Source organism: Vigna radiata, chromosome 7, assembly GCF_000741045.1.
Source record: "Vigna radiata var. radiata cultivar VC1973A chromosome 7, Vradiata_ver6, whole genome shotgun sequence".
NCBI classification, from domain to species: Eukaryota; Viridiplantae; Streptophyta; class Magnoliopsida; order Fabales; family Fabaceae; genus Vigna; species Vigna radiata.
In genome coordinates, this window is record NC_028357.1 from 20,675,947 (window position 1) to 20,689,943 (window position 13,997).

At 34.8% G+C, this 13,997-nt stretch overlaps 1 protein-coding gene across 1 annotated transcript; it reads left to right on the plus strand.

Annotated features, from left to right (window-relative positions):
- Positions 1 to 1,304: 1,304 nt before the first annotated feature.
- Positions 1,305 to 3,652, plus strand: LOC106766717 (RING-H2 finger protein ATL47). The gene is made up of 5 exons (XM_014651448.2): positions 1,305 to 1,727; positions 2,181 to 2,343; positions 2,758 to 2,824; positions 2,955 to 3,156; positions 3,236 to 3,652. Exons 1-5 carry the CDS (start codon positions 1,639 to 1,641, stop codon positions 3,444 to 3,446), a joined length of 732 nt encoding a protein of 243 aa, XP_014506934.1. The 5' UTR covers positions 1,305 to 1,638; the 3' UTR covers positions 3,447 to 3,652.
- Positions 3,653 to 13,997: the final 10,345 nt, after the last annotated feature.

The window sequence follows — 13,997 nt, forward strand, 5'->3', positions numbered from 1 at the left end:
TAAAATAATGAAAGGAAATTACAAAATCTATCATAGTAGAAAAATATTAAACTTAACAAATTGTATGATGGCTTTTCATAAACTCCAGAGAAAAATTAAAATGAAGTTTTTTTATAAATTAAAATTAACTTATTAATTAGTTAATTTCTAGAAATTTTATAATATAACTTTTTATTTTTTTAATATAAATCAATTTTAAGTTATAAATAAGTTAGTTTTATTTTTTTCTAATTTTTATTTTTAAATAGCTTACAAGGAAGTTTACCCTTAATGAGCATAGATTACTCTACTTGTTTTCTTAATATATATTATTATAGTATATTGCATATTATAGATTATTTTTATTGTTTTCATCTACCATTTAATGTAATAATAACACGTATTAATAAAAACAATTAATATCTTTTATTTGTGGTATAAAATATTTATAATTCCTGAATACATTCTTCGTATGTTTTGGTTTTTATCAGATATTATTTTTCGTAAATTAAAAATAAAAATTAATAGTACATCAAAATTTGACGAACATTGAATGATTGGCCATAAAGTATATTTCCTTTAAAGTGGGATTGACATTTGAATATATTTTACCCTTTTAAGGTCACTAAAAGATTCTGCTGCGTAATTAATTTAATCAAAATCAAGGAATTTATGACCAAGAAAACTCACTCATGAGTCATGACTGTTTGGTAGTAAATGGAAGTCAATGTTTAGTTTCTCAAGATTCTAACAAAAAAAAATCACTTTTGGTTTCGTTTTTTAAAAATATTTTTTGAAATCATTTTATCATGTTTTTGACAAAAGTATTCTCACAAGAGCTTTGTGAAATTCCTTTTCTAAAATAAAATAAAACATCTAGAGAAAAAAAAATACTTTCGTTAGTTATTTAATATGGTAACAAAGTAAAAAAAAAAGTAAAAAAGCACACAAAAAACAATGTATATGTTTGGGACCTATAATGTTCTTGTTCAAGTCTTATCCTTACATATAAATTTAAATTATGAATTTGTAAGGTTTTTTTTCGTCAAAATATAATGTCATTGCTTACAATTTTAAATAACAATCCGAATTATAAAAATAAAAAAGAAAATATCTTATAAAATAAAAAAACTGAATAGAATGTTAATTAAAAGTTAGATTATAAACTCGTTTCTTTAAAATAAGATGAATATAAAATCTCGATAATTAATTTAACTAGGAAATTAAGATGTAGGTATGAAAATGAAACAAGGGAGCAAACCTCTCATAACTGGTGTGTGTCCAGTTACATCATATGACTCAGCATTCCATAATCATAGAATACAAGAAAACGCAACACCTCACAACGTGATACGACAATCTGTTTGGTCGTTTCCTATTCATTCTTCCTCCACTTTCCTTTTCTCTGTTAAACTCTGTCACCACCACAAAAACATGTAGGGAAAATTCAACAAACTGCCAAATCAAAAGCCTTTTTTCTGCTCCATCATCCTCAGCAATTGAATTCAGATTACTGGGGCCCTTCAAAACAGGAGATTCTTCATTATCCATACAGAGGGCCAAACAATACTGGGGCTGAAGGAAGTGAGGAGTTTTTACTCTTTACTCTGACCCTTTTGATTTTTAGTTTTTCCTCTGCACAAGAAATTGGGAAGAAAGATGGAAGTGATGGCATACCAGTTTTCTCGGTTACCATACTCAGATTCGCTCAAACTGCTAGAGGCTGATATACAACAAGCAAATGCTTTGTTAGTTTATTTTTCTCTTCACCTCTCCTCTATCTCCTCATTTTAACCTCTTTCGCTCTTCTAATTATGTGTGGTTAAAATTTATTTTATGGAAACTGAAAAAAAAAAAAAGAAAAGGGGGTTGTGTGTAGAGAACAAGTTTTGACTTGATCAAATGCTTTGCTTTGCGACTTGAAATGAATTGGGATTGATAAGCATCTCTCTCTTACTGATTGGGATTGATAATCTTTAATTGTTATCTAGTGTGGTTAATGAATTGGGAAAAGTATGTGCTTTTTCGTTGAGTTTGTGTCACAGACTGGTGTTTGATGATTACTTTGATTGTGAAATTCCTTGTTTTGGACTATGAAATACTATTTGTTTTGTGTGTGGAAATGGAGTGGTGTGTGTTTCCTTTCTTACTTTCGTGTTGTGTAGCCCTCTAAATTTCAATACTGGGTCTGTGCTTTATAGGGCCGCTGAAATAACCAGGACAAAGGGTGGGACTCTTCTCCAAATGAAATTGGCTTACAACCATTTGGCTCCTCTCTTTCTGTTGTTGCTACAGTGGATGGATTTTTCTTGTACATGCTTACTACTCAGATATCTTGACCTCTTTCACATAGTTGTATCCAAGGTAAACACCTATTCTTGGAAATATTCGTTTGGTTGCAATAGTTGTCTCTATTTAAAGCTTTAGTTCTCTTCCGAAAAAATTGTCAATTTAGTTCCTAAACATACAATGAAGTTAAATTTTGGTCTTGGGTGCTAATACCAGAAAGAGTTTCTAGTAGTGTAAACTGTAAAACCGCTATAAAACTTTCTTATGGTGAGAAAGCACAACTAAAATTTTCTATTTTTTTGGACAGAGACTAGAACTTAAAAAGGGACAACTATAGAGACCAAGTGAATCCTTCAACCTTGTAATAAGCTTTCGATTGCACAAATTTTATTTTGTATTACAGGAATTCTAAAGTTTCTTCACAAATGACCCTTGTTTTCATTTGTTATTGTTGTTTCTCTTCTATTTTTTTTTTTTTTTTTACCAAAGGTACACAACGATGGTAGATCAAATATGACTCCTCCTGGAAGGAAAGCAACCATCAGGGAGTTTTATGGTGCGTGAATCTTTGAATTTCAGAAAGCAACTTTTATTGTAGTTCTTTCGGCCTAGAAAAATGCTCACTTTTATGACTGGTTTTACCAACTATTTCTCACTGTTTTCTGGTGTCAATAAATGAATTGTAGCTATTATTCTGCCATCTCTTCAAAGACTTCATGGTAGCATAGAAAGCTCAAGTTATGGCAAGAAATTGATTGAAGGAGATGCAAAACCAATCCATGTGGATTTGGAAAGAGAAGATGAATGTGGGATATGCTTAGAGCCTTGCACTAAAATGGTTTTACCTAATTGCTGTCATGCCATGTGTATCAAATGCTACCGCAAGTGGTATGTATTTACATTGATGTTCACATTGGTTTATAATGAATTGTAACAGTCTTATGTTGGTCTTTCCAAAAACCTGTAGGAACAAATTGTCAGAGTCTTGCCCTTTTTGCCGTGGTAGCTTAAGGAGAGTTAATTCTGAGGATCTGTGGGTACTCACTTGTAATGAAGATGTTGTTGATGCTGAAACAGTTTCCAAGGAGGACTTGTTACGTTTCAACCTTTATATCAATAACCTACCTAAAGATCACCCGGATGCACTTTTCTTAATGTATTATGAGTATCTGATTTGATAAATATATTTCAGTGTACATACAGGGAAATCCATACTGCAATTGTGAATAGAGTCTGGTAAGAAATATTTCTGATCATCTAAGGTACAACATTGCAGAGATATATGTGGAATTGTTGTCCAGAATGTAGAGTACTATTACAACTTACCACGAACCAGTTGTTTGAGTTCAAGTTACACTTTTTCTAAGAATCTAATTTAGATGTACTGATCCGTTAACTGAAGATTTCTATTAAACTATTTCTGATGTATTCATTCACTATCCTATTTAGTCTACACGTACGTTACAAGTTGAAAAAGGAGATTAGCAGGAATACAAAAGTGAATATAAGTTTCACATCATATAAAAATGAGAAAATACAAAAATGAGAAAGTTGAGTAATATTAAAAATAGACTTATAAATTTCTTAATTTAAGATTTTGGATTAGAATACATGTCGACTTTTTAAAGTTAAATATGTTTATAATTTTTTAATTAATTTTTAGTAAAAAATAGAATTAGTCAATTTTTAAAATTCCATAACTAACTTAGTCTTTGATTTTTAGAAATATGTGAATTTAATTATTTTAACCAAATTTTGTAGACTTATATTTTAAATATATTTTATAATAGTATCTGAATTGTTTACATTGTTTTGATATATTTTTATTTCAATATTAGTTAAAAAACGTATGTTAAATAAATTTAACAAAATTTAATTAAAATAATCAAATTAATCTATTTAGAAAAATAAAAGACTAAACTAAACGTTTTGACAATCAACTAATTTCAATATTTATTTAAAATTAAATAATCAAAAATATATTTAATCATTCTTCTCATATTTTAATACTTTAATAGTGTTGTATCTTTTTTGGTGAACTTTTTAGTTCATCATACTTGACCAATATATTTGTTATTAGTCAAATAGTATTGTATCTAGAAAAGAATTTTGTTATTAAATGGTCAAATAGTGTATAAATTAGCTTGTTAGCGACAGTAAAATTATTTGTTAACAAGGCGTATATATTTGATTGGCAGACTATTAGTACCTTGTTTACATGAGTTGTTAGTGTGTTGTGTTAATTAATACTAGAGCATTTGGTGTGCAAGTAACATTTTTGAAAATTATATCGGAAGATAAACAAATGATTATGAATATGTATAATGCTTGAAGTATGTGTAATTTATCTTAATATGCGGGCATTTCCACGTGATCTTCTTACAGTTCAAGGAATAATTTAATTTATGTATACTGATTCATAAGATTTTCCTTTTCAATGTATACTTAAAATATTTGTATGTTATCACTGATTGTGTTCTTAATCTTTTGTAGAATAAACTAGTAAGAGAGTCGTTTATGGTATTATATGTGGTACTATATATTAAAATATTGTTGTTGTGATGATATTGAAATGTATAATTGAGTTTATGCGAAGATATATCAAAAAAACATTATTTAATAAGTTTCATTTAGCTTTTTTATTTTAGAATAATCAAAATCTATATTAAGATAATATTTATATATTATAATTAATTTCGACAATTTAATATTAGTTATTAATTATGATTATGTATAATTATATTATTATTAATTACTTTGTTATTATATGTTTGAGATAAATATTAATCTAATAATAACATAAGTCAATGATACATGCATTACCAAAAAATTTGGGTTTACCTATGATATTTATCTGTCAGAAACAATAAAAATTTGTCAGTAATTGTTGTTTTTTTGACAGATTACCAATGAACAAAAACTCATAAGTAAAACTGTTGTTAGTAATATTTACATACGAATATTGTATGTTGGTAATTACCAACAGATACCAATGTCTATGGGTAATTATCGAAATATATGTTCGCTAGTAGCCATCAACGGATATCGGAAGTTGGTCATTACCCAAAGATATATTAGTTGAACAATTATGTGCTTCTGGAAGCAAGAATCTTATGATCAAATCTTTAAAATTCACAAACTCTTGCGTCAAAAAGTTGTATTGTTGGTCACAAGCTTATAGTTGCTTCATGAGTTGGACAAAGGCCTCCTTAGCACTACCAGAACTAGATGGTTGGTGCTTCAGGGTACCTCTTCTAGCATTGTAATTTGCAAAAGGTTTTCCTACCTCATATACTTGTACCTTTTTTTTTTCTTCCAACGAAGTTGACTAGCATTATGTCCTAATGATGTCATCGTCATCATTATGATCCTCTAATGCATCAGGACACAACCCTTGCTCCGATTTGATCTGTGAGAGTCTAGTTGTAAATTCTTCCTATTAAACATTTTGAACAATGTTAGTAAAGGAAATAATAGATCTAGTTGTTGGAAAATAGGTAGGCTTCGTTTCAACACCAAGACGGGGTGAATTGGTGAGGTTTCAAAATCAGAGTCTTTTTAAAATCTTTTTCACAAAGTATAAACCTTTACAAAGTTTCTTGAATCACAAGGAATGAAAATTTCAGTTGCAGCGGAAAATACAAGGTTGACTATAAAAACAGTAAAGTCAACTTAATGTAAACGAGTAGGGATAGAGAATTCAAACGCAGGTTTTTATACTGGATTGGCCTCAATGCTTACATCCAGTGTCCTTCCAATACCAGGAAGCAAATGCACTATAATGGTTAAGGTTTTTACAATAAGGCTTTTATAGAGACCTCCACGTCAAAAATATAAAACACCTCTTTAACCCTCTAGCCAAAATATAGGCAAACCACACAACAAGACTTGCAGTAAGATATCCCCTCTCTTGTAATCTGCAACCCACTTTGAACAATCCTCAAAGTGTACCAGAATCCACGAGTCCAACCCCTGTAGTCACAACAGGTAACACAACAATCACCATGGAATGCAAACACGAATCTTGATCAACCTAGAAACACCTCAATTGTGCAGATTCTGATCAAGCAATGAACGCGATACAATTCTGCTTCAAAAAATCTTCAAAGAAAGATCACAACCGTCTTCTTGACGAGTTCTTGGAGCTCTAATATTCAAAGAAACAATCTGAAACAGAATATGAAAATGTTAGATTTCCAAAAGTTCTTTGAAACATCTTAGGCCTCGTCTATTTATAGATTTCTATAAATCTGACACTGCTATAATCGATTATGGTACTAATGCAGTCGACTATCCTATCACAGTTATAACAGTTAAGTCAAAATAATAGTAGTCCAGTCAAACAAATTAATTCCTTATTTAATACAGTTGACTAACATTCAATGCTCAACCAAGTTTTAAAAATATAGTCGTTATTGTTCATGAGCATAACAAAATTCCAAATCAAGCAACTAATATAGTCGAATGTGTGGTGCACACAGTCGACTTCGACACAATAGTTCACTTTGAAATTCTTTTCAATGCAAAATCTCACATATCACTGTATTTAAAAATCTGTGCATAGTCACGAGCTTAATTCGACTTCCCCCATAATGAAGTCGACTTACAGCTTGTAGTTATGCGACCCAATGTAAGTTCATAAAAGTGCATGTGGTTTTCTTCTTTCAAAACATGTGTAATGAAACCATATATGATGTAACATATACAAGCTCAGTAAATGTGCATTCACCTATCAAGATAAACACAAAAACATGTTCAACAAGATATCAATCAATAAGCAATAGAACATGTAACACATCAGCAATACATGTGTTAATTAAAAATGTGTTGTCATCATAAAAACCAAAGTGGTATAAATATTGTATTGTCAACAATCTCAACAGTAACGTTTGATCATTCTGCACAAACAAAGGTGCTTATTGCTTGATCAGGAGTTGTTGCAAACGCTGAGAGTCGTTGTTTCGCTGTGGTGTATACAGGAAGAAGAAAGCGGTTCTTGACTTTGAGGGGGATCTCAAAGGGTTGACTACAGTAGAGGATTGTTCTTGCTGCTAATCGTTTTTGTTTCTACCTATATTAGATTAGTGAGTTAGAGAGGTGATTTACATTTTGACATTGTGGTCGCTATAAAGCCCTTGTTGTAAAAACTCAGATCTTTATAGTGCATTGGCTTCCAATATCGGGTTGAGTGGAAGGACACTGGATGTAGGCAGATTGGTCGAACCAGTATAAAAATTAGAGTTTGAATTTTCTTCTTCCTATCTCTTTGCATTAAATCGATTATACTCTGTTTGTATTCGAATACGCATACTGTTACATTGCATACATGTTTACTTGTGATTCAAGAAAAGTTTAAAGACTTACAATTTTGCGAAAAAGATTTAAAAACAATCATTTTTCTACAAACCAATTCACCCCCTCTTAATGATATCCGCAAGTGTACCGAATCGTATCAAGTAATAAACATGACAAGACCAAATATCGTTTCCCAAGAGACTCACGACCTAAACAGTTATGTGATACCTTAATTAATTAAGACTTGAAATCGAATTCATTTGTTTTATAATGCAAATAAAAGTAAACATGAATGCAAATTTGATCAATTGGAGAGAGACACAAAAGTGAATGAATGATTGGTAAAGTATGGAATGAATATGTTGTTGGGGTTTTGATTTCTCCTATCCACTCTCATTCATATAAGAATTCTTCTTCTTCATTAATGTTAATGCCACTTTCTAATTTACTTAAAACCCGATGTCTCGACGAAGAAAGCCTATCCTTAATTACTAGTTTACAATGTGTTGTCTCCCTAGCAATTAATTTTGCACTACATACGCACAGAAGTTTAAGGCAACCAAGCGTTCTATCCCTATGTCTAGGCAACAGTTCCCTTGGGAAAGATTCCCCAGATTTAGATTCTCCCGTATGTGTCTGTTAAGACTCCAGCAAGTGTACCGAATCGTATCAAGTAATATAGATAGTAAGACCGAGTATCGTTTTCCTAGAAACTCATTGGCCTAGATATTCATGTGATTTGTTGATTATTTAACACTTGAATAGCAAAAATTGGTGTTTATAATGCAAAAACGAAAATTAAACATGCATGCAAAGGTTGATCAATTGACCAAGAAAATACGTAGGTGAATAGTATGGATGAATTATGTAGTTGGGGTTTCCGATTCATCCTAATCCACTCTTATGTATTTACGAATTCTACTCCTTCATTAATGTTAATGCCACTTTCTAATTTACCCTAAACCCGATGTCTCGGTGAAGAGAGTCTACTTCTAATTAATAGTTTACAATGTGTTGTCCACCTAGCAATTGATCATGCATTACATTCGCGTAAAAGCTTAAGGCAATCGGTCCTCTTATCCCTATGTCTAGGTAATATTGGTCCCGAGAGAATTTCCCCATGTCTAGATTTCCTCGTATGTGTCAATATCAACGAAATAAAAGCTTATGCTATTGAATAAAATAAACAAAGCATTCATATAAAATAAAGGAAAAACTCTAACAAATAATAAAGTAAAGCATATAGATTGACAAAACAATTCAATACATGAGAGTTTCAAAGGATTACATTGTTTCCCCAACAACAATGGAGGTTTAGTTTGTTGGAAAACAGGTTGGCTTCGTTTTAACACCAAGAGGGGGGCTGAATTGGTAAGTTTTCAAAATCAGAGCTTTTCACAATCTTTTTCACAAAGTATAAAACTTTACAAATTTTCTTGAATCGCAAGTAATAGAAATTTAAGTGCAGCGGAAAATCAAAGTAGACTACGTAAAAAGCGTAGTCGATTGAATGTAAAAGTGTAGGGATAGAGAATTCTAAAACATGTTTTCATACTGGTTTGGCCTCAATGCCTACATCTAGTGTCCTTCCAATCCTAGGAAGCAAATGCACTATAATGGTCAAGGTTTTTACAACAAGGCTTTTATAGAGACCTCCACGTCAAAAATATAAAACACCTCTTTAACCCTCTGACCAAAATATAGGCAATACAAATAGCAAGACTTGCAGTAAGATATCCCCTCTTCTGCAATCTGCAACCCACTTTGAACAATCCTCAAGTGTACCAGACTCCACGAGTCTACCCCCTGTAATCACAACAGGTACAACAACAATCTCCACGGAATGCAACACGAATCTTGATCAACCAGAGAACACCTCAATTGTGCAGATAATGATCAAGCAGTAAGCACAGCAGAGTTCTCTGAAACAACTCAGGTCTCATCTATTTATAGATTTCTATAAAATAGATGCTCATGTAGTCTACTAAGCTACCAATATAGTCGACTGTCTTCTAACAATAATAACAGTTAAGTCAAATTAGTAGCTGTCAGGTCCAACAAATTAATTTCGTATTAAATACAATTGACTCTCATTCAATGCTTAACTAACTTTTAAAAATATAGTCATTACTGTTCACAAGCATAACAAAATCTCAAATAAAACAACTAAAAAAGTCGAATGCAAAGCACACACAGTCGACTTTGACATAATAATACATTTTGAAATTCTTTTCAATGCAAAATCTTACATAGCATTGTATTTGAAAATCTGTGCAAAGTCTTCAATTAATAATGAGGTCGACTTGAACTATCAGATTTGCCACACAGTTTAAGTTCACAATAGTGCATGTGGTTTTCTTCTTCAAAACTATGTGTAATGCAACCAGAAATGATGTAACATATACAAGCTCAGTAAATGTGCATTCACATATTAAAATCAACAGAAAACATGTTCAACAAGACATTAATCAATAAGCAACAGAACATGTAACACATAACAAAGCATGTGTTATTAATAATGTGTTCTCATCATCAAAAATAGAGTGAACTAAGCACTGTGAGATTAAGGTTAGCTAAATCAGTGCTTCCCTTACCAACAATCTCAACATAGTTCACCATGGACATGGTGAAACTAGATGAAATTAATGAAAGGAATGAAAGATAAAACCCTAGAACTTGTAGATTGGAGTTTCCGCATCCAAAATCCGCCTCCAAAGGGTGAAAAGTGTGTTTCTGTGTCTCCTTCTGCCAAAAGATCACCTCTCTGGGACGTGCAAATCTATTTATAGTTCATTAAAATTAGCAAAAAATAGCTCAGGCCCAAAAGACTGGCGCTCAGTACTGGATTACCGCTCAGCGGTAGGTGCGTCACTCAACATTAACGCTCAACATTGTTACCCTGGCGTTTGACGTAGAATTCACTGAAGAGGCTGGCGCTCAGCGACATTTCACCGCCCGACAGTGGCTGCGACTCTTCTTCTCTTCACTCTTCCACCTTCTCTTAAGTTCAACTCTTTTCTACTTCAACCTCCATCATTTAATTCCAAATAAATCCTGCCAAAACAAGGGAAAACCAAGCATAAAACCAAGAAAACCAACTTTGACTCATTCTCTAAATTAAGCAAATTGCATGATTTCAAGCTAATTCTAGGTCATAAAGGGTGTGTTTAATGTCAAATTTAAGTATGAAAATAACGGTTTTTGGACTTTTATCACCTCCATCATAGACATATACATGTCCCTCATCTGAAAGGGCTCTGCATCATGTGCTGGGCCATGAGCCTGTGGTGCTCTCCTCTTGGGACGTCTCTAAGGCACTGGTCGGGCTACCTCCTCTCCTCCACAATACTGTCTATAATAGGCCTCATCAATGGCCTTCCTGGGTCTCTCAAATGGTGGAGTAGAAGTGTCTACCCCAGCTAGTTGGCATAGGTGCGTAATCAAGGAGGGATGCCCTAGAGGTGCTTTGTTGCTCATAGTGCTGGAACAACTCTTGATCTCATTTACAATAATTTGGCCTATGTTCACATTCAATCCTCTCAGCACACAATAGATGAACATGGCCCTGTGAACAGTAATATCTGAGACATGAGAGCATGGTCGGATGTTGGCATGAGAAAATGCCATCCAATACTATGTTAATGGTGTCAAATCAGCTTTTTTGATGGAATAGCTGCACCACTCTCATTCCTATGAAAGTGCCCTCTAGGCACACAAAGCACGTTCTCTATGTCATCACAATCAGTGACCTCCACATTCAATGCATATTGGCACTGCACACATGTCCATTCTGTATTCAGAAATTTGTTAATTGACTTAGGATCATACCTAATAATCTTCCCACAAACATACTTTTGTGTAGTCCTGAGTATGAGAGTCCCCCAGTGGTTGAGCATTAGTGTAAAACTCTTTCACCACTATTACATTTGCAGGCGCAGGGTATGTGGCTAGTTTCTCCTAGTTCCTAGTCTCCATCTCTTCTTCAAACTGTGGAACCAGGTCTGGAATCCATCCTGTCTTTCTCTCCATCAAAAGGCGTCTTCCTTGGACGAGGGCGTGGTGTTACTCATGTCTTCTGGAGAGGAACTTGTTAGAATAGAACCTCTTTGGTTCTCTCCTCTTGTTCCCAATAGTTTTGATCCTTTTTTCCAGATGAGGAAGCCATTCCTGTAACGCCCCGACAACTTACAGGAACTGTTGACTGCCCCCACACATTAACACGAGGCTTTCCAGTGTGCTTTGTCCTCACACACTTTTCGAGAAAACTTCCCGGAAGGTCACCCATCCCATAATTACTCCATGGTTAAGTGTGCTTAGCCTGGAGTAATTCTGGGATGGGTGACCTTCTGGGAAGTTTTCCCGAAAAGTGTGCGAGTGAGGACAAAGCACACTGGAAAGTCTCGTGGTGATGTGTGGGGGCAGTCAATAGTCCCTGTAAGTTGTCGGGGCGTTACAAATGGTATCAGAGCCTAGCCTCTCCCAGTATGGTGTGGTTCGAGGACGAACCAGACGGAAGCTGGTGGGCATGTGACACCCGGGCACTGACGAGGGCGGGGAGTGATCGCTGGTGCAAGAGGCATGGTGCAGGGGGCACAGACAAGGAGCGGCTCCTGGTAGGCTTCCAGTGGAAGGGGTACATGGACGAATCGAACATACAACGGAATGAGAGGGATCTAGAGACTGTATAGGTATGGGACTATACGGTTGAAGGATAGCTTAAAGGAATTGATTTGGCTACTCATATCACCAAAATGCATTTGCTTTTCGGTAGCCTAACCCATAAGAACTCCATGGTTAAGCGTGCTTAGCCTAGAGTAATTCTGGGATGGGTGACCTTCGGGGAAGTTTTCCCGAAAAGTGTGCGAGTGAGGACAAAACACAGTGGAAAGTCTCGTGGTGATGTGTGGGGGCAGTCAATAGTCCCTGTAAGTTGTCGGGGCGTTACAATTCCTACATCAAATACAATTGCATAAAACCAAAAGAAAACTCATTAAGCATTAGCAAACCACAAAATCCAGTCCAAACACACTACTGACCAGCGTTGAGCGCAAAACAGAGGCCCTCAGCGTCACCTGCACACATAAAAGCACAAAAACTAGAACTGCACAAAGTGGTGCTTAGTGCCAAGCACTGTTGAGCGGTAACTGTTTTGCTCTCACTAAAACCCCAAACTTTGATGATGAAGTGGTGCAAAAATGATGGAGAAAGGGTTTTTGAGAAGACGGGTAAAGGGAAGAATGAATATAGTGACTTGGAGAAAGCTTGAGAGTGCAAAAAGAGAGTGGGGCTCGAAATGAGAGGCTTGGCTGAGACCTAGGGTTTAGTAAAATGTGCAATGGGCCAACTCACGTTGGGTCCAACTTACAAACCCAATTCTTGTTCTACGACGCCACCACTCAGCGGTAACTGGCGCTGAGCGGTAAGCGCGATTTCAACTTTCCTTCTTCAAGGCTCACCCTAAGCGTCATTAACCTGCAATAATTAAACCCTAAAATGCAACTAGAACAAAATTAAAACATGCAACAAAAGTAAATCAATCAACTGAGTTGCCTCCCAAGTAGCGCTTGTTTAATGTCACGAGCCTGTCCCAAACCTTTCTAGCACCCATCAATAGGTGCAACCTTACCATCACCCATCAGTAGGTGTACCTTCCTGTATCCTTTAGTAAATACTTGCTCATCTAGCAACCCTCGGTAGATGCTACCTAATAAACAGTGTTCATAAGTAATTAAAAATTACATCAAAATAATCAAATAAAATGTTTTTAAATCACTAGGGTGCCTCCCAGCAAACGCTTCTTTAACGTCATTAGCTTGACCCAGTAAAGCTCATGTCCCCTCTTCAATGTTGGTGTTTCTCTTGCTTTCATCACACCAAATCATCAACTGCTTCCGATCCACCTTCTTGACTCGCCTAGAATATGGAGACTCAATTTCTATCACTCCATTCTCTTTGAAACCTTTCACAACCCACAAGTTCTTCTTGAATCTCACAAGAGTACCAAGTTTGAATTGTGTATCCTCCAAGTCAAAGTGAACCCTCCCTCCTTTATCAACTTTCTCTTCTTCCTTAACCTGCATTAAAATACAATGCTTACCTTTGTTGACCGGATTTGCAAATTTAGGTCTAGCCACTGGTGCATCCTTCCTTGCAGCTTCGTGACTAATCTTCTTCACTTGAATCTGCTTATCTTTGAAGACATCATAGATCACCTCCTCTTCTTGGTCTTTAATCATGATCAACCCATCATCCACATTGATGACTACTTTAGCCGCCTTCATAAATGCCCTTCCAAGAATGATTGGGATCTTGTCATCCCCCTTCATCTCCATGAGCACAAAGTCAACCAGGAATTTAAGTCTTTCTATGTGAATCACAACGTCCTCCACCACACCGTAGGGTTTCTTTGGTGATCCATCCGTCATTTGCAAGGA

What these genes read in the sequence shown, in the direction of transcription:
- LOC106766717 (XM_014651448.2), top strand. Translation starts at nt 1,639, where the DNA reads ATGGAAGTGATGGCATACCAGTTTTCTCGGTTACCATACTCAGATTCG. An exon ending in ATACAACAAGCAAATGCTTT is followed by an intron (nt 1,728 to 2,180) that starts GTTAGTTTATTT and finishes TGTGCTTTATAG; the next exon opens with GGCCGCTGAAATAACCAGGA. An exon ending in ATCAAATGCTACCGCAAGTG is followed by an intron (nt 3,157 to 3,235) that starts GTATGTATTTAC and finishes AAAAACCTGTAG; the next exon opens with GAACAAATTGTCAGAGTCTT.